Genomic DNA, 25,717 nt, shown 5'->3' on the forward strand with positions numbered 1-25,717 from the left:
GCCGGCCAGCCCCGCAGCATGCCCGAGCCGCCGGACGGCGAGCGGCCCCGGCGGGCCCCGGAGGAACGGGCGGAACCGGCGGCAGCCACCGGAGTGCTGGGTACGGGAGAACGGCGGGCTCCGGGAAGGCCGGGATGCGGCTGGATGCGGATGAGGGCCGGGATGCGGATCCCTGGGATGCGGGAAGGGAGCGGGGCGGGGGGAGCTGCCGGTGGCGATCTGAGCATCCCCCCCCCGGTACCGGGAGAGCTGCGAGCCGCCCCTCTCCGTGGGGCCTCATTTGGGGAGGGGGCTGTGTGTCTTTGGGGGGGTCTCTGGGCTGGGGTCTGTGTGTCTCTGGTGGTCGCGGCTGATTTCGCGTCGTTGTCCCCTCCACCCCGGACATCTCCGAGTCCCCCCCGGGACGCGGTTGGCACCCGGTGTCCCCCCCCTCAGCGGTGACATCCCCAGACCCCCCCCCGTGTCACCCCCACCCCATCAAGGCTTTTTTACCCCCCCACCCCCCCCTGCAAGGCCCGTGTCCCTCCCCCCCCCCCTACCCCAGCACGACAAGGGGGGGGGGGCGCAGCTCGCAGCCTTTGTGTCGCTGTCCCCACGCTGTCGCCGGGGTCCCCTCCCCCGCGTGGGTGGTGACACCCCCAACTCGGGGTCCCCGCGGTGGGGCGGGCTGGGGAGGGGGGGGGTACCGGGGGGGCTGCTGCCACCCAGCGCGGGGACCCCTCCCTGCGGGCGGGTGACCCAATTCGTGTCCCCTCCCTGGGGACACCGCTCGGTCCCCGGGGCAGTGGCGGCCCCCGGCACGCCGCAGCTCCGGTGACCTTAGCCCGGGAGCCAAGGTGAGCGGCACCGCTGGGGACAAACCGGGACACACCGGGCTTGGCACAGCCCCCGGTGGCACCCGGGGGGTGGCACCGCGTGGCGGGAGGGGCTGCGGGGACAGCGGGGGGAAGGGGACGCGTGGCCGCAGCGGGGTCACCCCCTCGGAACCCAGCCGCTTTGGGGGGTGCCGGGTTCCCTTTTCCATGATTTTAGGCAGGAGAGGCTCCCCCTGGCACCGGATCTGTGTCCCCCGGGGGTGGGGACACGCGGGTGGTGGCAGTGTCGGGGGGTGGCAGCGCTGCGGGCAGGACATCAATAATAAATAATAAATAATGCAGGGTGGGTGAGCTCAGCCCGCCGGCGTCACCCGCTCCCCGGGCAGGGTGGCACGGCCGCCGGGCACCCTGGTAGCCCCGCAGCCCGGTATCCCCATGGCCTGGCACCCTAAAACGCTGGCACCCTAAAACGCTGGCACCCTAAAACACTGCAGCTTGATATCCCCATGGCCTGGCACCCTAAAACATTTGCACCCTAAAACATCGGCACCCTGATATCCCCATGGCCTGGCACCCTAAAACGCTGGCACCCTAAAACATTGGCACCCTAAAATATTGGCACCCTAAAATATTGGCACCCTAAAACGCTGGCACCCTAAAACATTGGCACCCTGATATCCCCATGGCCTGGCACCCTAAAACGCTGGCACCCTAAATCATTGGCACCCTAAAACGCTGGCACCCTAAAACACTGGCACCCTGATATCCTCATGGCCTGGCACCCTAAAACGCTGGCACCCTAAAACATTGGCACCCTAAAATATTGGCACCCTAAAACACTGGCACCCTAAAACATTAGCACCCTAAAACATTGGCACCCTAAAATATTGGCACCCTAAAACACTGGCACCCTAAAACATTAGCACCCTAAAATATTGGCACCCTAAAACGCTGGCACCCTAAAACATTGGCACCCTAAAATATTGGCACCCTAAAACACTGGCACCCTAAAACATTAGCACCCTAAAACATTGGCACCCTAAAATATTGGCACCCTAAAACGCTGGCACCCTAAAACATTGGCACCCTAAAACGCTGGCACCCTAAAACATTGGCACCCTGATATCCCCATGGCCTGGCACCCTAAAACGCTGGCACCCTAAAACATTGGCACCCTAAAACGCTGGCACCCTAAAACACTGGCACCCTAAAACATTAGCACCCTAAAACATTGGCACCCTAAAATATTGGCACCCTAAAACGCTGGCACCCTAAAACATTAGCACCCTAAAACATTTGCACCCTAAAACACTGGCACCCTGATATCCCCATGGCCTGGCACCCTAAAACACTGGCACCCTAAATCATTGGCACCCCGGTATCCCCATGGCCTGGCACCCTAAAACACCGGCACCCTAAAACGCTGGCACCCTGGCACCCCGGCACCCCCATACCCCAACACCCAGCTACCCCTGCACCCCAACAGCCAGGCCCTGGGGCACCCCAGTATTTGAGCACCCTGGTACCCTGATAGCCTGGCACCCCAACACCCCGGCGCCCCAATACCTCAGCAGCCAGACACCCCGGCACCCCAACACCCTGGCACCCAAACGCCCCAACACCCCAACACCCTGGCACCCAAACACCCCAATACCTCAGCACCCAGACACACCAGCACCCCAACACTCTGGCACCCCGACACCCTGACACCCCAACAGCCAAGCACCCCTAAACCCCAACACCCAGGCACCCAAATACCCCGGCACCCCCTTACCCTGGCACCCCGTTACCCCACACACTGACACCCTGGCACCCCAACACCCTGGCACCCCTAAACCACAACACCCGGGCACTTAAGCACCCCATTATCCCGCACCCCAACACCCTGGTACCCCTAAACCCCAACACCCTGGCACCCCAACACCCTGGCACCCGCTTACCCCGGAGCCCAACACCCTGGCACCCCTAAACCCTGCACCTCAACACCCTGGCACCCCCTTACCCCGCACCTCAACACCCTGGCACCCCTAAACCCCGCACCCCAACACCCCGACACCCCATTACCCTGGCACCCCTAAACCCCAACACCCTGGCACCCCCTTACCCCTCTCCCCCAGGGGCCGTGCCCAGCTGCCGGGCCGGTGCCCGGGCGGGGGTGGCAGCCCCGGGCGTGTCCCCAAGTGCCACCCCCGGCTCGGGGACAGCGCGGCCTTCCAGAGCCCATCGGGGCGCTGAGCTCGGGGATTCCCGCAGCTTTTGGGGTGCGCTCCCCGCAGCTCCGGCATTTCCTGTTTGCCCGGCGGTTTCCGGCACCCCGAACCCTTCCCAGCCCTGGGGCTCCCCGAGGATCCGCGACATCCCCGCCCGAGGAGGGGACACTGAGGCAGGAGGGGACACCGGGGGACACCCGGGGGTCCCCACCCCACCGCGGACCCCCCATCCCTCCCTCCCCGCCAGCTCCGGCTGGTTTTTTTTTTGGGATTCCCCCTGTCCCCACCCTCCCAGGGAGGCGACACCAGGCGCGGGGACAAAGCCACCCCAAGCGTCCCCTCGCTGCCCCCCGGTTCTTTGGGGACTGTCCCCATCCCACCTCGGCGCGGCGGCGCGGGGCCTCGCCGGGTTTCCATGGAGACCGGCTGCTATTTTTTATTTTTTATTTTCCCCCTATTCCCGTTTTTCCTGCGCTTTTCCATCCCTCGGAGCCCGAGGGGCAGCGGGAGGAGGTGAGAGGGTTTGGGGACGCTCCGAGGGGACACCCCGCGACAATCGGGTACCCCCGGCCGTGCCGGGACGCGCTGGCGGCTCCTCCCCGCGGCTGTCGGGGCCGGTTTTTTGGGATGTGCCGCAGGAGAAATCCGATGCCGGGGAGATTTGGGATCCGCTTCCCGGGGATTTTGATCCCTTCCCGGCCTCCCCCCGGCAGATAAACTCTTCGGGAAGCGGCTGCTCCAGGCCGGGCGTTACATCATGTCCCACAAGGCCTGGATGAAAACCGTGCCCACGGAGAACTGCGATGTGCTCATGACATTCCCGGGTAGGGATGGGGCCGGGAAAACCGGGATCGGGGCGGGATGGGACCGGGAAAACCGGGATTGGGGCGGGATGGGACCGGGAAAACCGGGATCGGGGCGGGATGGGGCCGGGAAAACCGGGATCGGGGCGGGATGGGACCGGGAAAACCGGGATCGGGGTGGGATGGGACCGGGAAAACCGGGATCGGGGTGGGATGGGGCTGGGAAACCGGGATTGGGGTGGGATGGGGCCGGGAAACCGGGATTGGGGTGGGATGGGGCCGGGAAAACCGGGATCGGGGTGGGGTGTGACTGGGAAACCGGGATTGGGGCGGGATGGGGCCGGGAAAACCGGGATTGGGGTGGGATGGGGCCGGGAAACCGGGATTGGGGTGGGATGGGGCCGGGAAAACCGGGATCGGGGTGGGGTGTGACTGGGAAACCGGGATTGGGGCGGGATGGGGCCGGGAAAACCGGGATTGGGGCGGGATGGGGCCGGGAAAACCGGGATTGGGGTGGGGTGTGACTGGGAAAACCGGGATCGGGATGTGACTGAGAAAACCGGGATTGGGAGGAGGTGCGGCCAAGAAAACCGGGATTGGGGTGGGATGGGGCCGGGAAAACCGGGATTGGGGTGGGATGGGGCCGGGAAAACCGGGATAGCCGGGGCAGGAGGGGGTGGGGACGGTGAGGAGAGCCCGGGAGGCGGCTCGGGGATGGGATTTGGGATTTGGGAGGGATTTGGGATGGATGAGGGACATGGGGTGGGTTGGGGACCGGGATGGGGACCGGGATGAGGGACACGTGGAGGGACAGGGGCAAGGGACACCTGGTGGGCTGGGGACAGGGACACCTGGCGGGTTGGGGACAAGCGACACCTGGCGGGTTGGGGACTGGGACAAGGGACACCTGGAGAGTGGGGGACAGGGATACCTGGAGGGCTGGGGACAGGGACACCTGGCAGGCTGGGGACAGGGACAAGGGACACCTGGCGGGTTGGGGACAGGGACAAGGGACACCTGGAAGGTTGGGGACAGGGACAAGGGACACCTGGCAGGCTGGGGACAGGGACAAGGGACACCTGGCGGGTTGGGGACTGGGACAAGGGACACCTGGAGAGTGGGGGACAAGGGACACCTGGCAGGCTGGGGACAGGGACAAGGGACACCTGGAGGGTTTGGGACAGGGACAGGGACACCTGGCAGGTTGGGGACAGAGACACCTGGCAGGCTGGGGACAGGGACAAGGGACAGGTGTCGCTGTCCCCGCACAGACAGCACGGATGACCACACGCTGCTGTGGCTGCTCAACCACATCCGCCTGGGCATCCCCGAGCTCATCGTGCAGGTGCGGCACCACAAGCACACGCGCGTCTACGCCTTCTTCGTCACCGCCACCTACGAGAGGTGTGTCCTGTGTCCCCTGTGTCACCAGGGTGTCCCCGGGGTGTCCCTGGGGGTGTCACCAGGGTGTCCCCCGGCTGTCCCCCGCGGTGTCCGTGGAATGTCTCCGGGGTGTCGCTGGCCTGTCCCCAGGTGTACCCAGCGCTGTCCCCAGGGTGTCCCCGGGGTGTCCATGGGGTGTCCCCAGCCTGTCCCCCAGGTATCCCCAGGTGTCCCCAGCGCTGTCCCCAGGTGTCGCCAGGGTGTCCCCCAGCTGTCCCCAGCCTGTCCCCAGGTGTCCCCAGCCTGTCCCCAGGTGTCCCCGGGGTGTCCATGGGGTGTCCCCAGCCTGTCCCCAGCCTGTCCCCAGCTGTCCCCAGCCTGTCCCCAGGTGTCCCCAGGGTGTACCCGGGTGTCCCCAGGTGTCCCCAGCCTGTCCCCAGGTGTCCCCGGGGTGTCCATGGGGTGTCCCCAGGTGTCCCCAGCCTGTCCCAGCACTGTCCCCAGGTGTCCCCAGGGTGTCCATGGGGTGTCCCCAGCCTGTCCCCAGCTGTCCCCAGCTGTCCCCACGCTGTCCCCTCGGTGGCCGCAGTTTGCTGCGCGGGGCGGATGAGATCGGGCTGCGGAAGCCGGTGAAGGCGGAGTTCGGGGGCGGCATGCGCAGCTTCTCGTGCGAGGAGGATTACATCTACGAGAACATCGAGAACGAGCTCTTCTTCTTCACCTCCCAGGTGAGGGGGACCGGGGGGGCTGGGGGTGTGTGGGGTTTGGGGTGTGTGGGGTTTGGGGTATGGATATGGGGTTTGGGGTGTGTGGGGTGTGGGGGCTTTAGGGTTTGGGGTGTGGGCTTTGGGGTGTGTGGGGTGTGGGGTGTGTGGGGTGTGTGGGGTGTGTGGGGTGTGTGGGGTGTGGGGTGTGTGGGGTGTGTGGGGTGTGGGGTGTGTGGGGTGTGGGGTGTGTGGGGTGTGTGGGGTGTGGGGTGTGTGGGGTGTGGGGTGTGAGGTGTGTGGGGTGTGTGGGGTGTGGGATATGGAGTTTGGGGTTTGGGGTATGGGATACAGGGATGTGGGGTCTGGGGGTGGGGGGGGTTTGGGGTGTGTGGGGTGTGTGGGGTGTGTGGGGTGTGTGGGGTGTGGGGTGTGGGTGTGTGGGGTGTGGGGTGTGTGGGGTGTGTGGGGTGTGTGGGTGTTTGGGGTGTGTGGGGTGTGTGGGGTGTGCAGGGTGTGTGGGGTGTGGGATATGGAGTTTGGGGTTTGGGGTATGGGATACAGGGATGTGGGGTCAGGGGGGTGTGGGGGGTTTGGGGTGTGTGGGGTTTGGGGATATGGGATGCAGGGATATGGGGTGTGGGATAGGGGTGTGGGGTTTGGGATAGGGGTGTGGGGTTTGGGGGGTCTGGGGTGTGGGGGCTTTAGGGTTTGGGGTGTGGGGTTTGGGGTGTGTGGGGTGTGTGGGGTTTGGGATATGGGATGCAGGGATGTGGGATATGGGATACAGGGATGTGGGGTCTGGGGTGTGTGGGGTTTGGGATATGGGATATGGGATATGGGGTGTGGGATATGGGATGTGGCGTGTGGGGTTTGAGGGGTGGGATATGGGGTGCGGGATACGGGGATTCCAGGATATGGAATACAGGGATGGGGGATGTGGGGTTTGGGGTATGGGATACAGGATACAGGATACGGGGGTTTGGGGTTTGGGGTTTGGGGTGTGGGATGTAGTATGTGGGATACAGGGATATGGGGCATTGGGATAAGGGGATTCCAGGATAAGGGATACAGGGATATGGGGACACAGTTATAGAGGGTACGGGATATGGGGTTATGGGATACAGGGATATGGGATATGGGGATATGGGGATTTCAGGATATGGGATATGGGATACGGGGACTGGGTGAGGATCCTGCCACCCCGGGCGATGGGGACAAGGTGGGCAGGGCAGGGGACAGGCCAGGGATGGAGGGGACAGGCCAGGGATGGAGGGGACAGGCCAGGCAGGGCAGGGACACTGCCGGTGTCACACGCAGGAGCGGCAGAACATCATCCGGTACTGGCTGGAGAACCTGCGGGCCAAGCAGGGCGAGTCCCTGCACAACATCCACTTCCTCGAGGGACAGCCCATCAGTGAGTGTGACACCTGGTGGCACCTGGTGACACCGCCATGACAGCCGGTGGCACTGCCATGGCACTGCCATGACACCTGGTGGCACTGCCGTGGCACTGCCAGGGCACCTGGTGACACTGCCATGGCACCTGGTGACACTGCCATGGCACCTGGTGGCACTGCCATGGCACTGCCAGGGCACCTGGTGACACTGCCATGGCACTGCCAGGGCACCTGGTGACACTGCCATGGCACCTGGTGACACTGCCATGACACTGCCATGGCACCTGGTGACACTGACATGGCACCCAGTGGCACTGCCATGGCACCTGGTGACACTGCCATGACACTGCCATGGTACCTGGTGACACTGCCATGGCACCCGGTGGCACTGCCATGGCACCTGGTGGCACTGCCATGGCACCTGGCGACACTGCCATGACACTGCCATGGTACCTGGTGACACTGCCATGGTACCTGGTGACACTGCCATGACACTGCCATGGTACCTGGTGGCACTGCCATGGTACCTGGTGGCACTGCCATGACACTGCCATGGCACCTGGTGACACTGCCATGGCACCTGGTGACACTGCCATGACACTGCCATGGCACCTGGTGGCACCCGGTGGCACTGCCATGGCACCTGGTGGCACTGCCATGGCACCTGGTGACACTGCCATGACACTGCCATGGCACCTGGTGGCACTGCCATGGCACCTGGTGACACTGCCATGACACTGCCATGGCACCTGGTGGCACTGCCATGGCACTGCCACTGTGGGGTCGTGATGGGTTCCCATCGTGCCATGTCCCCTTTGTCCTTGTCCCAGCCAGGGCCGTGTGGGTGGCAGTGGCATCCTGAGGGGGGCTGGCCATGTCCCCTGTGTCCCTGACCCTGTGTCCCTGTCCCTACACCCATGTGGGTGGCAGTGGGGATGCCAGGGCAGTGTCCCGTGTCACTGACCCTGTCCCCATGTCCCCATGTCCCCATGTCCCCTGTCCCTGTCCCTGTGTCCCCATGTCCCCTGTCCCCATGTCCCCTGTCCCTGTCCCATGTCCCTGTCCCCATGTCCCCATGTCCCCATGCCCCCGTGTCCGTCACTGACCCCGTGTCCCTGTCCCTGTGTCCCTATGTCCCTGTGTCCCCGCTGTCCTCATGTCCCCTGTCCCTTGTCCCTGTCCCTGTTGCTGACCCCATGTCACTGACCCCGTGTCCCCATTGTCCCCACGTCTCCGTGTCCCTGTCCTGTGTCCCTGATGCTGTGTCCCCGTGTCCCCCGTCACTGTCCCCATGTCTTCACTGTCCCCCTGTCCCTGACCCCATGTCCTTGTGTCCCCATGTCCCCATGTCCCCATATCCCCGTGTACCCTGTCCCCTCTCGCTGTCCCCATGTCCCCCTGTCCTTGTCACTGTCCCCATGTCCCCCGATGTCCCCTGATGTCCCAATGTCCCCCGATGTCCCCATGTCCCCCCAATGTCCCCCTGGTGTCCCCCTGATGCCCCCGATGTCCCCGACGTCCTGATGTCCCCATGTCCCCCGATGTCCCCCAATGTCCCCCAATGTCCCGATGTCCCCGATGTCCCCGATGTCCCCCAATGTCCCCCAATGTCCCCGACGTCCTGATGTCCCCATGTCCCCCGATGTCCCCCAATGTCCCCCAATGTCCCCGATGTCCCGATGTCCCCGATGTCCCGATGTCCCCATGTCCCCCAATGTCCCCAATGTCCCCGATGTCCTGATGTCCCCGATGTCCCCCAATGTCCCCGATGTCCTGATGTCCCGATGTCCCCAATGTCCCCGATGTCCCCCTGTCCCCATGTCCCCCGATGTCCCCCGATGTCCCCGATGTCCCCAATATCCCCAATGTCCCCGATGTCCCCCGATGTCCCCAATGTCCCAATGTCCCCAATGTCCCCGATGTCCCAATGTCCCCGATGTCCCCAATGTCCCCGATGTCCCCGATGTCCCCGATGTCCCCGATGTCCCAATGTCCCCAATGTCCCCAATATCCCCGATGTCCCCGATGTCCCCGATGTCCCCGATGTCCCCAATGTCCCCGATGTCCCAATGTCCCCAATGTCCCCGATGTCCCCGATGTCCCCGATGTCCCCGATGTCCCCCTGTCCCCATGTCCCCCGATGTCCCCCGATGTCCCCGATGTCCCCAATATCCCCAATGTCCCAATGTCCCCAATGTCCCCAATGTCCCCAATGTCCCCGATGTCCCCATGTCCCCGATGTCCCCAATATCCCCAATGTCCCCAATATCCCCAATGTCCCCAATGTCCCCAATGTCCCCAATGTCCCCGATGTCCCCGATGTCCCCGATGTCCCAATGTCCCCAATGTCCCCAATGTCCCCGATGTCCCCGATGTCCCCGATGTCCCCAATGTCCCCAATATCCCCAATGTCCCCAATGTCCCCAATATCCCCAATGTCCCCAATGTCCCCAATGTCCCCGATGTCCCCCGATGTCCCCAATGTCCCCGATGTCCCCGATGTCCCCAATGTCCCCAATGTCCCCAATGTCCCCGATGTCCCAATGTCCCCAATGTCCCCAATGTCCCCAATGTCCCCGATGTCCCCCCAATGTCCCCGATGTCCCAATGTCCCCAATATCCCCGATGTCCCCGATGTCCCCGATGTCCCCGATGTCCCCAATGTCCCCGCAGTCCCGGAGCTGGCAGCTCGGGGTGTGATCCAGCAGCTCTTCCCGCTGCACGAGCAGAGGATCCTCAAGCGCCTGATGAAGTCCTGGGTGCAGGCGGTGTGTGAGGCGCAGCCCCTGGGTGAGCTTTGGGGTCACCCCGGGGACTTTTGGGGTCACCCCGGGGTCACAGAGCCTTTGGGGTCACCCCGGGGTCACAGAGCCTTTGGGGTGACCCCAGTGGGGTTTTTGGGGGTCACAGCCCCTGGGTGAGCTTTGGGGTCACCCCGGGGACTTTTGGGGTCACCCCGGGGACTTTTTGGGGTCACCCCGGGGTCACAGAGCCTTTGGGGTCACTTCGGGGTCACAGAGCCTTTGGGGTGACCCCAGTGGGGTTTTTGGGGCCCCATTTGGGGTGATTCCAGCAGAGTTTTTGGGCTCCCAGCCCCTCGGTGAGGTTTGGGGTCACCCCGGGGACTTTTGGGGTCACAGAGGCTTTGGGATCACCCCAGTGGGGTTTTTGGGGTCACAGAGGCTTTGGGATCACCACAGTGGGATTTTTTGGGCTCCCAGAGGGTTTGGGGTGACCCCAGTGGGGTTTTTGGGATCCCAGAGGGTTTGGGGTGACCCCAGTGGGGTTTTTGGGATCCCAGAGGGTTTGGGGTGACCCCAGTGGGGTTTTTTGGGATCCCAGAGGGTTTGGGGTGACCCCAGTGGGGTTTATTTGGATCCCAGAGGGTTTGGGGTGACCCCATTGGGGTTTGTTGGGATCCCAAAGGCTTTGGGGTGACCCCAGTGGGGTTTTTTGGGATCCCAGAGTGTTTTTGGTGACCCCAGCGGGGTTTTTTGGGATCCCAGAGTGTTTGGGGTGACCCCAGTGGGGTTTTTGGGATCCCAGAGTGTTTGGGGTGACCCCAGTGGGGTTTTTGGGATCCCAGAGGGTTTTTGGTGACCCCAGTGGGGTTTTTTGGGATCCCAGAGGGTTTTTGGTGACCCCAGTGGGTTTTTGGGATCCCAGAGGGTTTTTGGTGACCCCAGTGGGGTTTTTGGGATCCCAGAGGGTTTTTGGTGACCCCAGTGGGGTTTTTGGGATCCCAGTGGGTTTTTGGTGACCCCAGCGGGGTTTTTTGGGACCCCGGAGGGTTTTTGGTGACCCCAGCGGGGTTTTTTGGGACCCCAGTGGGTTTTTGGTGACCCCAGCGGGGTTTTTTGGGACCCCGGAGGGTTTTTGGTGACCCCAGCGGGGTTTTTTGGGATCCCAGTGGGTTTTTGGTGACCCCAGCGGGGTTTTTGGGGGTCCCGGCCCCGCTGACGGCCCCCGTGCCCCCCCAGACGACATCTGTGACTATTTTGGGGTGAAGATCGCCATGTACTTCGCCTGGCTGGGTTTCTACACCTCGGCCATGGTGTACCCGGCCGTGTTCGGCTCCATCCTCTACACCTTCACCGACAGCGACCAGGTGAGGCCGGCGGGGCCACGGCAGCTGCCCCACCTTCCTGGGGGGGTCCCCAAATTTATGGGGGGGGGGTGTTCCTGACCTTTCTGGGGTGTTCCTGACCTTCCTGGAGGGGTTCCCAACATTTATGGGGGGTTCTCGACCTTTCTGAGAGCTTTCTCACCTTCCTGGGGGTCTTCCCGACCTTTTTTGGGGGTTCCAGACTTCCTGGGGTGTTCCTGACCTTTCTGGGGTGTTCCTGACCTTCCTGGAGGGGTTCCCAACATTTATGGGGGGTTCCCAACCTTTATGGGGGGTTCTCGACCTTTCTGAGAGCTTTCTCACCTTCCTGGGGGTCTTCCCGACCTTTTTGGGGGTTTCCAGACTTCCTGGGGGGGTTCCTGACCTTTTTGGGGTGTTCCCGACCTTTCTGGGGGGTTCCAGACTTCCTGGGGTGTTCCTGACCTTTTTGGGGTCTTCCCGACCTTTCTGGGGGGTTCCAGACTTCCTGGGGGTGTTCCTGACCTTTTTGGGGTGTTCCCGACCTTCCTGGAGGGGTTCCCCACATTTATGGGGGGTTCCCCACCTTCCTGGAGGGTTCCCGACCTTTCTGGGGGTTCCCGACCTTCCTGGGGGGGGGTTTCCACTCCTTCTTGAGCTTTCCAAACTTCTTGGAGTGTTTCCGAACTTCCTTAAGGGTTTCCATCCCTCCTTGGGGTTTCCATCTCTCCCACTGAGGCTTTCCAAACTCCTTTAGGGGTTTTCTTCTCTCCTTGGGGTTTCCATCCCTTCTTCGGGGTTTCTGACCCTTTTTTTTGGGGTTTCTGATCCTTTTTTTTGGGGTTTCTGACCCTTTTTTGGAGTTTCTGTTCCTTTTGTGGGGTTTCTGACCCTTTTTTGGGGGTTTCTGTTCCTTTTGTGGGGTTTCTGACACTTTTTTTGGGGTTTCTGACCCTTTTTTTGAGGTTTCTGACCCTTTTTTGAGGTTTCTGTTCCTTTTTTGGGGTTTCTGACCCTTCTTTGGGGTTTCCATCCCTCCCTGTGGGATTTTCCTTTCCCCCTCATTCCGTTTCCCTCCTTCCCTGACCGATTCCCTCCCTCTTCCCCCCGGTTTCCCCCCACCCTCCACCCCTGCCATTCCCTCGGGGTTCTGGGGTCTCCCCAATCCCTCCGGGCTGGATCTGGGGGTGACATCGGGGCCGGGAGGGGACCAACCCCGGTGCAGTCGGTGCCGTCTGTCCCCCAGACCAGCCAGGACATCTCCTGCGTGGTCTTCGCCCTCTTCAACGTCGTCTGGGCCACGCTGTTCCTGGAGGAGTGGAAGCGCCGCGGCGCCGAGTTCGCCTACAAGTGGGGGACGCTGGACACGCCCGCGGAGTCCATCGAGGAACCCCGGCCCCAGTTCCGGGTCAGTGAGGGACGTCCCGTGGGAAAGGTTCCGTTCCCTGGGGATCCCGTTCCTTGTGGGGATCCCGTTCCTTGTGGGGATCCCGTTCATTGTGGGGATCCTGTTCCTTGTGGGGATCCTGTTCCTTGTGGGGATCCCGTTCCTTGTGGGATCCCATTCCTTGGGAAAGGTTCTGTTCCCTGGGGATCCTGACCCTTTTTTGGAGTTTCTGTTCCTCTTTTGGGGTTTCTGACCCTTTTTTGGGGGTTTCTGACCCTTTTTTTGAGGTTTCTGTTCCTTTTTTTTTGGGGTTTCTGACCCTTTTTTGGGGTTTCTGTTCCTTTTTGGGGTTTCTGACCCTTTTTGGGGGTTTCTGACCCTTTTTTTGAGGTTTCTGACCCTTTTTTGGGGTTTCTGTTCCTTTTTGGGGTTTCTGACCCTTTTTGGGGGTTTCTGACCCTTTTTTTGAGGTTTCTGACCTTTTTTTGAGGTTTCTGACCCTTTTTTGGGGTTTCTGTTCCTTTTGTGGGGTTTCTGACCCTTTTTGGGGGTTTCTGACCCTTTTTTTGAGGTTTCTGACCCTTTTTTTGAGGTTTCTGACCCTTTTTTGGGGTTTCTGTTCCTTTTGTGGGGTTTCTGACACTTTTTTTGGGGTTTCTGACCCTTTTTTTGAGGTTTCTGACCCTTTTTTTGGGGTTTCTGACCCTTTTTTGGGGTTTCTGTTCCTTTTTGGGGTTTCTGACCCTTTTTGGGGGTTTCTGACCCTTTTTTTGAGGTTTCTGACCCTTTTTTTGAGGTTTCTGACCCTTTTTTGGGGTTTCTGTTCCTTTTTGGGGTTTCTGACCCTTTTTGGGGGGTTTCTGACCCTTTTTTTGAGGTTTCTGACCCTTTTTTGGGGTTTCTGTTCCTTTTTTGGGGTTTCTGACCCTTTTTTGGGGTTTCTGTTCCTCTTTTGGGGTTTCTGACCCTTTTTGGGGGGTTTCTGACCCTTTTTTTGAGGTTTCTGTTCCTTTTTTGGGGTTTCTGACCCTTTTCTGGAGTTTCTGTTCCTTTTTTGGGGTTTCTGACCCTTTTTTGGGGTTTCTATTCCTTTTTTGGGGTTTCTGACCCTTCTTTGGGGTTTCCATCCCTCCCTGTGGGATTTTCCTTTCCCCCTCATTCCTTTTCCCTCCTTCCCTGACCGATTCCCTCCCTCTTCCCCCCGGTTTCCCCCCACCCTCCACCCCTGCCATTCCCTCGGGGTTCTGGGGTCTCCCCAATCCCTCCGGGCTGGATTTGGGGGGGACATCGGGGCCGGGAGGGGACCAACCCCGGTGCAGTCGGTGCCGTCTGTCCCCCAGACCAGCCAGGACATCTCCTGCGTGGTCTTCGCCCTCTTCAACGTCGTCTGGGCCACGCTGTTCCTGGAGGAGTGGAAGCGCCGCGGCGCCGAGTTCGCCTACAAGTGGGGGACGCTGGACACGCCCGCGGAGTCCATCGAGGAACCCCGGCCCCAGTTCCGGGTCAGTGAGGGACGTCCCGTGGGAAAGGTTCCGTTCCCTGGGGATCCCGTTCCTTGTGGGGATCCCGTTCCTTGTGGGGATCCTGTTCCTTGTGGGGATCCCGTTCCTTGTGGGGATCCCGTTCACTGTGGGATCCCATTCCTTGGGAAAGGTTCTGTTCCCTGGGGATCCTGTTCCTTGGGGGATCCCATTCCTTGTGGGGATCCTGTTCCTTGTGGGGATCCTGTTCCTTGGGAAAGGTTCCAATTCCCTGGGGATCCCATTCCTTGGGAAAGGTTCCGTTCCCTGGGGATCCTGTTCATTGTGGGGATCCCGTTCCTTGTGGGGATCCCGTTCACTGTGGGATCCCATTCCTTGTGGGGATCCCGTTCCTTGTGGGGATCCTGTTCCTTGGGAAAGGTTCCAATTCCCTGGGGATCCCATTCCTTGGGAAAGGTTCCGTTCCCTGGGGATCCTGTTCATTGTGGGGATCCCGTTCCTTGTGGGGATCCTGTTCCTTGTGGGGATCCCGTTCCTTGTGGGGATCCCGTTCCTTGTGGGGATCCCATCCCTTGGGAAATGTTCTGTTCCCTGGGGATCCTGTTCCTTGGGAAAGGTCCAATTCCCTGGGGATCCTGTTCTTTGGGGGATCCCGTTCATTGTGGGGATCCCGTTCACTGTGTGATCCCATTCCTTGGGAAAGGTCCCATTCCCTGGGGATCCCGTTCCTTGGGAAAGGTTCTGTTCCCTGGGGATCCCATTCTTTGTGGGGATCCCGTTCACTGTGTGATCCCATTCCTTGGGAAAGGTCCCATTCCCTGGGGATCCCGTTCCTTGGGAAAGGTTCTGCTCCCTGGGGATCCCGTTCCTTGTGGGGATCCCGTTCCTTGGGAAAGGTTCTGTTCCCTGGGGATCCTGTTCTTTGGGGGATCCCGTTCCTTGTGGGGATCCCATTCCTTGGGAAAAGTCACATCCCTTTTGGGGGATCCCATCCTTTTTGGGGGACCCCATTCCCTTGGGAAGGCCCCAGGACTGCGAGATCCCATCCTGAGGGGGTTCAGCCGCCAGCATCGGGATCACAGAGGGATCCCATGGGATTTTGGGGTCTCCCTCACTGTCCCATGGGGTTTTGGGGTCTCCCTCACTGTCCCATGGGATTTTGGGGTCTCCCTCACTGTCCCATGGGATTTTGGAGTCTCCCTCACTGTCTCGTGGGGCTTTGGGGTCCCCCCTCGCTGTCCCATGGGGTTTTGGGGTCCGACCTGGCTGTCCCATGGGGTTTTGGGGTCCCCCCTCGCTGTCCCATGGGGTTTTGGGGTCTCCCTCACTGTCCCATGGGGTTTTGGGGTCCCACCTGGCTGTCCCATGGGGTTTTGGGGTCCCACCTGGCTGTCCCACCCCAAACGCAGGGGATGAAGCGGATCAGCCCCGTGACCAGCGCCGAGGAGTTTTATTACCCGCCCTGGAAGCGGCTCCTGTTCCAGTGCCTCGTCAGCCTCCCTGTCTGCCTCACCTGCCTCGCCCTCGTCTTCCTCCTCATGCTGGGCTGCTTCCAGCTCCAGGTGTGTCCCTGTCCCTGCGCGGGGCTGCCACCTGCTCCTGCCACCTGCTCCTGGTCCCGATCCTGGGACCTGCTCCTGGTCTTGGTTCTGATCCTGATCCTGATCTGGGATCCTGATCCTGATCCTGATCCTGGTCTTGGTCCTGATCCTGATCCTGATCCTGGTCCTGGTCCTGGTCCTGATCCTGATCCTGATCCTGATCCTGGTCTTGGTCCTGGTCCTGATCCTGGTCCTGGTCCTGATCATGATCCTGATCCTGATCCTGGTCTTGGTCCTGGTCCTGATCCTGGTCCTGGTCCTGGTCCTGATCCTGGTCCTGGTCCTGATCCTGATCCTGATCCTGGTCTTGGTCCTGATCCTGGTCCGGGTCCTGGTCCTGATCCTGATCCTGATCCTGATCCTGGTCTGGGTCCTGATCCTGATCCTGATCCTGATCCTGGTTCTGGTCCTGATCCTGATCCTGATCCTGGTCCTGATCCTGGTCCTGATCCTGATCCTGATCCTTTCCCTTTCCCTGGTCCTGATCCTGATTCTATTCTTGATTCTGATCCTGTTCCTGTCCCTGATCCCATTCCTGATCCCGTCCCTTCCATTCCTGTCCCATCCCTGTCCCTGTCCCCGTCCCTGTCCCATCCCTGTCCCATCCCTGTCCCTGTCCCATCCCTGTCCCATCCCTGTCCCTGTCCCATCCCTGTCCCTGTCCCATCCCTGTCCCTGTCCCCGTCCCTGTCCCCAGGAGTTCGTGCTCAGTGTCCAGGAGCTGCCGCGCATCCTCCGCTTCCTGCCCAAAATCATCCTGGCTGTCATTGTCACCGCCTGTGACGAGCTCTACAAGAAAGTGGCCTTGTGGCTCAATGACATGGGTGCGTTGGGGACCCGGGGGTGGCCCTGGGGTGGCCCTGGGGTGGCCCTGGGACCCCCTGACCCCCCCCATGCCCTGCAGAGAATTACCGGCTGCAGAGCGCCTACGAGAAACACCTCATCATCAAAATCGTCCTGGTGAGGGGACACGGGGACACTGGGGACAGTGGGGACACAGGGGGACACTGGGGACAGTGGGGACACTGGGGACAGTGGGGACACAGGGGACAGTGGGGACAGTGGGGACACTGGGGACACAGGGGGACAGTGGGGACAGTGGGGACACTGGGGACACAGGGGGACACTGGGGACAGTGGGGACACTGGGGACACAGGGGGACACTGGGGACACTGGGGACACTGGGGACACTGGGACACTGGGGACACTGGGGACACAGGGAGACACTGGGACACTGGGGACACTGGGACACTGGGGACACTGGGGACACCGGGGGGACTGGGGGGACTGGGGTTATTTGGGACACTGGGACACTGGGACACTGGGACACTGGGGACACTGGGGACACAGGGGGACACTGGGACACTGGGGACACTGGGGGGACTGGGGACATTGGGGGACACTGGGGACAGCAGGGACACTGGGGGGCACTGGGAGGGACTGGAGTGGCTCTTGATAAGGGACACAGAGGGGACACAGAGGGGACAAAGGGACACAGAGGGGCCTGGGGGGGTCCCAGTGGCTCTTGGTGAGGGACAGAGGGGACCACAGAGGTCCAGGAGGGACAGAGGGGACCGGAAGCGTCCTGGCAGCCGCAGAGGTGACAGACGAGGCTGGAGATGTCCCACAGGGGACACAGAGGGGACACTCCGCCACCACGGAGGGGACACCGAGGTGACCGAGGTGCCACCCCCGTGTCACCGCCAGTTCCAGTTCGTCAATTCCTACCTGAGCCTTTTCTACATCGGATTCTACCTCAAGGACATGGAGCGGCTCAAGGAGGTGAGGGGACCCTGCCGGGGGGGGCCGTGGCGGGATGTCCCCAAAGTGTCCCCAACACCCCCTGACCCCCCTGTCCAGCACCACCGCACCCCTCTGGGTGTCCCCGCGTGTGTCCCCGGCGGTGGCCGGCGCGGCTCACGGCGCGTCTCTGTGTCCCTGTGTGGTGTCGCCGTGTGTCCCTTTGTGTCCCTTTGTGTGTCCCTTTGTGTGTCCCTTCCGCAGCTCCTGCTCATCCTGTCCCTGTCGCAGAGCCTCGCGCGGCAGCTCCGGGAGGCTCTGCTCCCCTCCATCCTCCTCCACCTCCACCTGTCCCTCATCTTCCTCAGGCGCCTCCTGCGCTTGTGCTGGACACTGGCAGTATCCAAAGTAGGAGCGGGGGACCGAGGGGACACTCGGGGGACAGCCAGGGGACACTCGGGGGACAGCCAGGGGACACTCAGGGGACACTCGGGGGACAGCCAGGGGACAGCCAGGGGACAGCGGTGTCCCCAAATCCCCCGGCCACCGCAGGCCGAGGGGACACTCAGGGGACAACCAGGGGACAGCGGTGCCCCCAAACCACCCCCCGGCCACCCCAGGCCGAGGGGACAGCCAAGGGACAGCCAGGGGACAGCCAGGGGACAGCCAGGGGACAGCAGTGTCCCCAAATCCCCCGGGCATCCCAGGCCGAGGGGACACTCGGGGGACAGCCAGGGGACAGCCAGGGGACAGCGGTGTCCCCAGAATCCCCTAGCACCCCCGGCCTTGATGTCCCCAACCCTCCCGAGCACCCCCGGTCTTGGGGACACGGGAGGGACACAGATGTCCCCAACCCCCCTCCCAGGGTGGCGGTGGCGCTGCTGCCATCGGGGTGGTCACAGGAGAGGGGACACTGTGGGGGCGACAGGGAGGGGCGGGGACATCGCAGGAGGGGCAGGGACCCCCTGGGGACACCAAAGAGGAGCAGGGACAGCACAGGAGGGACAGGGACAGCACAGGAGGGACAGGGACAGGACAGGAGGGACAGGGACAGGACAGGAGGGACAGGGACAGCAGAGGAGGGACAGGGACAGGACAGGAGGGACAGGGACAGGACAGGAGGGACAGGGACAGGACAGGAGGGACAGGGACACGGCGGGAAGGACAGGGAGAAGAAAAACCCCTCGGGGACATGAGAGAGGAGCAGGGACCCCTCGGGGACACCACAGGAGGGGCAGTGACACCATGGGGACACCAGAGAGGAGCAGGGGACACAAGTGACCCAAGAACCCCTCGCGGGGGGGTCCAGACCAGGGGACCACTCCCCCAGCAGCCTCCATGGGCCGGCGGGGGCCGGGAGGTGACACCGTGTCCCCGCGGGAGGTGACACTGTGTCCCCCCAGGAGGTGACACCGTGTCCCCGCGGGAGGTGACACTGTGTCCCCCCAGGAGGTGACACCGTGGCCACCGTGTCCCTGTGGGAGGTGACACCATGGCCACCGTGTCTCCCCAGGAGGTGACACGGTGCCCCCCGCGGGAGGTGACACTGTGGCCACCGTGTCCCCGCAGATGCTGGCCACGCCGCTGCTGACGCGGCAGTTTCTGGGGGAGGTGGCACCGTGTCTCCGCGGGAGGTGACACCGTGGCCACCGTGTCCCCTCGGGAGGTGACACCGTGCCCCCCGCGGGAGGTGACACCGTGGCCACCGTGTCCCCGCAGATGCTGGCCACGCTGCTGCTGACGCGGCACTTCCTGGGGGAGGTGACACCGTGGCCACCGTGCTCCCCCGGGAGGTGACACCGTGGCCACCGTGTCCCCGCAGATGCTGGCCACGCTGCTGCTGACGCGGCAGTTCCTGCAGAACGTTCGCGAAGTGTCGCAGCCTCACCTGTACCGGCGCCTCCGCCGCGGGGACCTGACCCTGCGCGGCCTCCGGCAGCTCGCCCAGGGGCTGCTCTGCCTGCTCGCCCCGCGGCGACCCCCGCAGCCCCCCCCGGAGGGGCCCCGCGGCGAGAAGAAGTGTCTGAACGGCGGCTGCGGAGTGCCCGAGGAGGAGGAGGAGGAGGAGGAGGGCGAGGAAGAGCGGCGCGGCTCGGACTCGGAGGCGGAGGGCGCGCTGGACTGCGGGCTGAAGCTGAAGAAGGTGAGCTTCATCGAGCGCGGCGAGCGGCGAGCGGAGCCCGCTGGCCCCGAGGACGAGCCCTTCCTGGAGGAGGGCAGCCCCACCATGGTGGAGAAGGGCATGGACCCCGCCGCCGTCTTCGAGCTCTGCGAGGAGGAGGAGGAGGAGGCCGAAGCGCGGCCCGGCAGCCCCGGAGGGGCGGCGGAACCGGCGGGGCTGGCGAGGAGGAGGAGGAGGGAGGAGGAGGAGGGAGAGGAGGAAGGGAGGAAGCGCAACCGAGCCTCGTGGATTGACCCGCCCGAGGAGGATTACTCCACGCAGCTGACCCAGGCCGAGGTGGAGAGCTGCATGAAGAAGTACGAGGTGGGTGGTGTCTGTCCCCTCTGTCCCCTCTGTCCCCTCTGTCCCCTCTGTCCCCTCTGTCCCCCCTTCCTGGACCTCCTGGGCTCCCCGAGGTGTTCCCGGGGCTCCCTGAGGTGTCCCCGTGGCCATCAGGATCCTCAAGGTGTCCCATGGGTTCTTCAAGGTGTCCCGTGGGTTCTTCAAGGTGTCCCCATGGCTGGTGGCCTCCCCAGAGTGTCCCTGATGGCCTTCCCAAGGTGTCCCCATGACTTGTGGGCTCCCCAAAGTGTCCCTGGTGGCCTCACCGAGGTGTCCCTGTGGCCATCAGGATCCCCCAAGGTGTCCCATGGGTTCCTCAAGGTGTCCCCACGGCTCCCCAGAGTGTCCCTGGACCTGGTGGCCTCACCAAAGTGTCCCTGGTGGCCTCACCGAGGTGTCCTCGTGCCCATCAGGATCCCCAAGGTGTCCCCACGGCTGGTGGCCTCCCCAGAGTGTCCCTGGACCTGGTGGCCTGCCCAAGGTGTCCCTGGCGGACTTTTCAAGGTGTTCCTGGGGCTCCCAGGATCCACAAGGGTTCTCTGAGATGTCCTCATGGCCGGTGACCTCCCCAAAGTGTCCCTGGACCCAGTGACCTCCCCAAAGTGTCCCGTGGGTTCCCCGAGGTGTCCCCGTGGCCACCAGGCTCCCCGAGGTGTCCCCATGACTTGTCACCTCCCCAAGGTGTCTCCGTGGCCACCAGGCTCCCCGAGGTGTCCCCATGACTTGTCACCTCCCCGAGGTGTCCCCATGGCCACCAGGCTCCCCAAGGTGTCCCCATGACTTGTGACCTCCCCAAGGTGTCCCCATGACTTGTCACCCTCCCCGAGGTGTCCCCATGGCCACCAGGCTCCCCAAGGTGTCCCCATGACTTGTCACCTCCCCAAGGTGTCCCCGTGGCCACCAGGCTCCCCGAGGTGTCCCCATGACTTGTCACCTCCCCGAGGTGTCCCCGTGGCCACCAGGCTCCCCGAGGTGTCCCCATGACTTGTCACCTCCCCGAGGTGTCCCCATGACTTGTCACCTCCCCGAGGTGTCCCCGTGGCCACCAGGCTCCCCGAGGTGTCCCCATGACTTGTCACCTCCCCGAGGTGTCCCCGTGGCCACCAGGCTCCATCCTGAGCCCTTCCCACCCTCCCCCGTTCCCGTCAGGACACCTTCCAGGACTACCAGGAGATGTTCATCCAGTTTGGCTACGTGGTGCTCTTCTCCTCGGCCTTCCCGCTGGCCGCCATGTGCGCCCTGGTCAACAACGTCATCGAGATCCGCAGCGACGCCTTCAAGCTCTGCACGGGGCTGCAGAGACCCTTCGGCCAGCGCGTGGAGAGCATCGGCCAGTGGCAGGTGGGCTCCTGGTCCTGGTTCTGACCCTGGTTCTGGTCCTGGTTCTGGTCCTGGTTCTGGTCCTGGTTCTGACCCTGGTTCTGACCCTGGTTCTGGTCCTGGTTCTGACCCTGGTAATGGTCCTGGTTCTGGTCCTGGTCCTGGTCCTGGTTCTGACCCTGGTAATGGTCCTGGTTCTGGTCCTGGTTCTGACCCTGGTTCTGACTCTGGTAATGGTCCTGGTTCTGGTGCTGGTCCTGATCCTGGTACTGATCCTGATCCTGATCCTGGTTCTGGTTCTGATTCTGGTTCTGGTTCTGGTTCTGGTTCTGGTCCTGGTCCTGATCCTGGTCCTGGTCCTGGTTCTGGTTCTGATTCTGGTTCTGGTTCTGGTTCTGGTTCTGGTTCTGGTTCTGGTTCTGGTTTTGGTTCTGGTTCTGGTCCTGGTCCTGGTCCTGATCCTGGTCCTGGTCCTGGTTCTGACCCTGGTCCTGATCCTGGTCCTGGTTCTGGTTCTGGTTCTGGTTCTGGTTCTGGTCCTGATCCTGGTCCTCGTCCTGGTCCTGGTCCTGGTCCTGGTCCTGGTCCTGATCCTGATCCTGGTCCTGGTCCTGGTCCTGGTCCTGGTTCTGGTCCTGATCCTGGTTCTGGTCCTGATCCTGATCCTGGTCCTGGTCCTGGTTCTGGTCCTGGTCCTGATCCTGGTCCTGGTTCTGGTCCTGGTCCTGATCCTGATCCTTTCCCTCATCCTGTCCCTGTCCCCATTCCCATCCCCATCCCTGTCCCATCCCTTGTCCATCACCCTGGGGACCTTTTGGGGACAGTTTGGGGACCCTTTGGGGACCCTTTGGGGACAGTTTGGGGACAGTTTGGGGACACTCTGGGGACAGTTTGGGGACCCTTTGGGGACAGTTTGGGGACACTCTGGGGACAGTTTGGGGACCCTTTGGGGACAGTTTGGGGACACTCTGGGGACAGTTTGGGGACATGTGGCGGCACCCGGGGGTCTCACTCCCTGCTGTCCCCACGGCAGAAGGTGATGGAGGCCATGGGTGTCCTGGCCATCGTGGTCAACTGTTACCTGATCGCGCAGTGCGGGCAGCTGCAGCGGCTCTTCCCCTGGCTCAGCCCCGAGGGAGCCATCGTGTCCGTGGTGGTGCTGGAGGTACCGGATCCCTGGGATCCCTGGGATCCGTGGGGTCTGTGGGGTCTGTGGGAACCATGGGATCCCTGGGATCTGTGGGGTCTGTGGGATCTGTGGGATCTCTGGGATCTGTGGGATCTGTGGGGTCTGTGGGGTCTGTGGGAACCGTGGGATCCCTGGGATCCGTGGGGTCTGTGGGGTCTGTGGGGTCTGTGGGATCTGTGGGATCTGTGGGATCTGTGGGGTCTGTGGGGTCTGTGGGATCTGTGGGATCTGTGGGGTCTGTGGGGTCTGTGGGATCTGTGGGATCTGTGGGGTCTGTGGGGTCTGTGGGGTCTGTGGGATCTGTGGGATCTGTGGGGTCTGTGGGATCTGTGGGGTCTGTGGGATCCCTGGGATCTGTGGGGTCTGTGGGGTCTGTGGGATCTGTGGGGTCTGTGGGATCTGTGGGATCTGTGGGATCTGTGGGGTCTGTGGGATCTGTGGGATCTGTGGGGTCTGTGGGGTCTGTGGGATCTGTGGGATCCCTGGGATCCGTGGGACCCATGGGACACTCCATTCCCTGGACATTCCCTGTGGGCAGTGGGATGGGGTCTGGAATTCCCCCGGCTGTCACCGAGGCTCTTCCCCATTCCCTGCGGGATGGATTTTGGGATGGAAAGGGAAAGGTGGGATTTCGGGATGGAAACGTGGAATTTCGGGATGGAAAAGCGGGATTTGGGGCTGGAAGGGCCGGATTTTGGGGTGGAAAAGCGAGATTTGGGGCTGGAAGGGCGGGATTTTGGGGTGGAAAAGCGGGATTTTGGGCTGGAAGGGCCGGATTTTGGGGTGGAAAAGCGGGATTTGGGGCTGGAAGGGACAGATTTTGGGGTGGAAAAGCGGGATTTGGGGCTGGAAGGGCCGGATTTTGGGGTGGAAAAGCGGGATTTGGGGCTGGAAGGGTGGGATTTTGGGGTGGAAAAGCGGGATTTGGGGCTGGAAGGGCGGGATTTTGGGGTGGAAAAGCGGGATTTGGGGCTGGAAGGGCCGGATTTTGGGGTGGAAAAGCGGGATTTTGGGAATGCCGGGAATGCTGAGGCGGGTCCCCGTTGTCCCCAGCACTTCGCCCTGCTCCTCAAGTACGTCATCCAGGTGGCCATTCCAGACATCCCCGCCTGGGTGGCCGAGGAGATGGCCAAGCTGGAATATCAGCGCCGCGAGGCCTTCAAGGTGGGTCCTGCCGGGATGGCGTCCCCAGGGTGTCCCCAAGGTGTCCCCAAGGGTCCCCAGAGTGTCCCCAGGGTGTCCCCAAGGGTCAGTGACTGCCTTGAGGTGTCCCCAAAGCGTCCCCAGAGCTGGTGGCCTCCCTGCGGTGTCCCCATGTCCACTGGTCACCCCGGGGTGTCCCCGTGCTCGGTGTCCCCTGGATGTGTCCCTGTGCCCGGTGTCCCCTGAGGTGTCCCCTCAATGTGTCCCCATTGAATGTCCCTTAAATGTCCCCATTCCTGGTGTCCCTTTGATGTCCCTTCATTGTCCCCATGCCTGGTGTTCCCTTGATGTCCCCTTGATGTCCCCTCACTGTCCCCATTCCCGGTGTCCCCTCGATGTCCCCTGGTCGTGTCCCCATGCCGGTGTCCCCTTGATGTCCCCATTCCTGATGTCCCCTGGCCATGTCCCCATTCCCGGTGTCCCCTCACTGTCCCCATTCCCGGTGTCCCTTTAATGTCCCCTCACTGTCCCCATTCCCGGTGTCCCCTCAATGTCCCCTCACTGTCCCCATTCCCGGTGTCCCCTCGATGTCCCCTGGCCGTGTCCCCATGCCGGTGTCCCCTCAATGTCCCCTCACTGTCCCCATTCCCGGTGTCCCTTTAATGTCCCCTCACTGTCCCCATTCCCGGTGTCCCTTTAATGTCCCCTCACTGTCCCCATTCCCGGTGTCCCCTCGATGTCCCCTGGCCGTGTCCCCATGCCGGTGTCCCCTCGATGTCCCCATTCCCGATGTCCCTTGGCCGTGTCCCCATTCCCGGTGTCCCCTCACTGTCCCCATGCCGGTGTCCCCTCAATGTCCCCTCACTGTCCCCATTCCTGGTGTCCCTTTAATGTCCCCTCACTGTCCCCATGCCGGTGTCCCCTCGATGTCCCCATTCCCGATGTCCCCTGGCCGTGTCCCCATTCCCGGTGTCCCCTCACTGTCCCCATGCCGGTGTCCCCTCGATGTCCCCTTGCTGTCCCCAGAAGCACGAGCGGCAGGCCCAGCACCACTTCCAGCAGCAGCAGCGCCGCAAGCGCGAGGAAGAGGAGCGGCAGCGGCACGCGGAGCTCCAGGCGCGCAAGGAGCGCGACCCCGCCCGCGACGAGGCCACCAAGGCCGAGCCCCCCGGGCAGGACCCGGGCCACGACAAGGGCCAGGCCAAGGGGAAAAGCTCCGGCTCCTCATCTTCCTCCTCCTCCTCCTCCTCCTCCTCCTCCTCCTCCTCCTCGCACGGCCCCGACAAACCCAAGCGGCCCAGCTCGCTGCTGGCCACCAACAACGTGATGAAGCTGAAGCAGATCATCCCCCTGCAGGGGAAATTCCTGTCGGGTGGCACCGCCGCGGGTGGCACCGCCACCGCCCGGTCCCCGCAGTCCCCGACGGGCAGCGAGAACAAACTGCCGGGATTCCTGAGCTTCAAATTCCTCAAATCGCCCGAGGCCAAGCGGGACGCGGGCACCGAGAAGGTGCAGTCGCCCACCAAGCCCTTCAACCCCGGCAAGCTCTTTAATTTCGGCAAGTCCGAGGGGCTCGGGGCCAACGGAGGCGCGGCCGGAGCGGCCCCGCAGCCCCGGGCTGGGCCCTCGGCGGACGCGGGCACCGGGAAATCGCATCTCAACGAGGAAGGGGCGAGGGAGGAAGCGGAGAACCGGGCGGAGGAGGAGGGAGGAGGTGGCCGGCTCTGCGGGGGGCCCCGGGGGCTCGGGGAGCCGGGAGGAGGAGGAGGAGGAGGAGGAGGAAGGCGGTGCCCGGCTCTGACCGGGGCTCCGGGGGATCTGCGGGCACGGGGAGCTGGAGAACCGGGAGGAGGAGGGTCGGGGCAGCGATGCCCGGCTCTGAGCGGGGCTCCGGGGGCACGGGGAGCCGGAGAACCGGGAGGAGGAGGAGGAGGAAGGCGGTGCCCGGCTCTGA

The 25,717-nt window shown here is 62.8% G+C and overlaps 1 protein-coding gene across 1 annotated transcript; it reads left to right on the forward strand.

The window, feature by feature from the left end:
* ANO8 (anoctamin 8) lies at positions 1-25,717 on the forward strand. Its single transcript, XM_088067600.1, has 19 exons — positions 1-100; positions 3,739-3,849; positions 5,100-5,232; positions 5,801-5,939; positions 7,236-7,332; positions 9,989-10,105; positions 11,296-11,423; positions 12,646-12,807; positions 15,677-15,829; positions 16,566-16,692; positions 16,773-16,828; positions 17,576-17,650; positions 17,873-18,016; positions 19,431-20,093; positions 21,261-21,452; positions 22,465-22,596; positions 23,674-23,784; positions 24,790-25,587; positions 25,670-25,717. Exons 1-19 carry the CDS (start codon positions 19-21, stop codon positions 25,715-25,717), a joined length of 3,468 nt encoding a protein of 1,155 aa, XP_087923726.1. The 5' UTR covers positions 1-18.

Source organism: Pseudopodoces humilis, chromosome 28, assembly GCF_049639895.1.
Source record: "Pseudopodoces humilis isolate 2021_Gansu_Grassland_sample_001 chromosome 28, ASM4963989v1, whole genome shotgun sequence".
In the NCBI taxonomy this organism is placed as follows: domain Eukaryota; kingdom Metazoa; phylum Chordata; class Aves; order Passeriformes; family Paridae; genus Pseudopodoces; species Pseudopodoces humilis.

Bases quoted from the DNA above. Each gene is read 5' to 3' on its own strand.
- ANO8 (XM_088067600.1), top strand. From the start codon at position 19: ATGCCCGAGCCGCCGGACGGCGAGCGGCCCCGGCGGGCCCCGGAGGAA. The intron at 12,808-15,676 runs GTCAGTGAGGGA...CCCCAAACGCAG, and splicing joins AACCCCGGCCCCAGTTCCGG to GGGATGAAGCGGATCAGCCC. The intron at 20,094-21,260 runs GTGGGTGGTGTC...CGTTCCCGTCAG, and splicing joins GCTGCATGAAGAAGTACGAG to GACACCTTCCAGGACTACCA.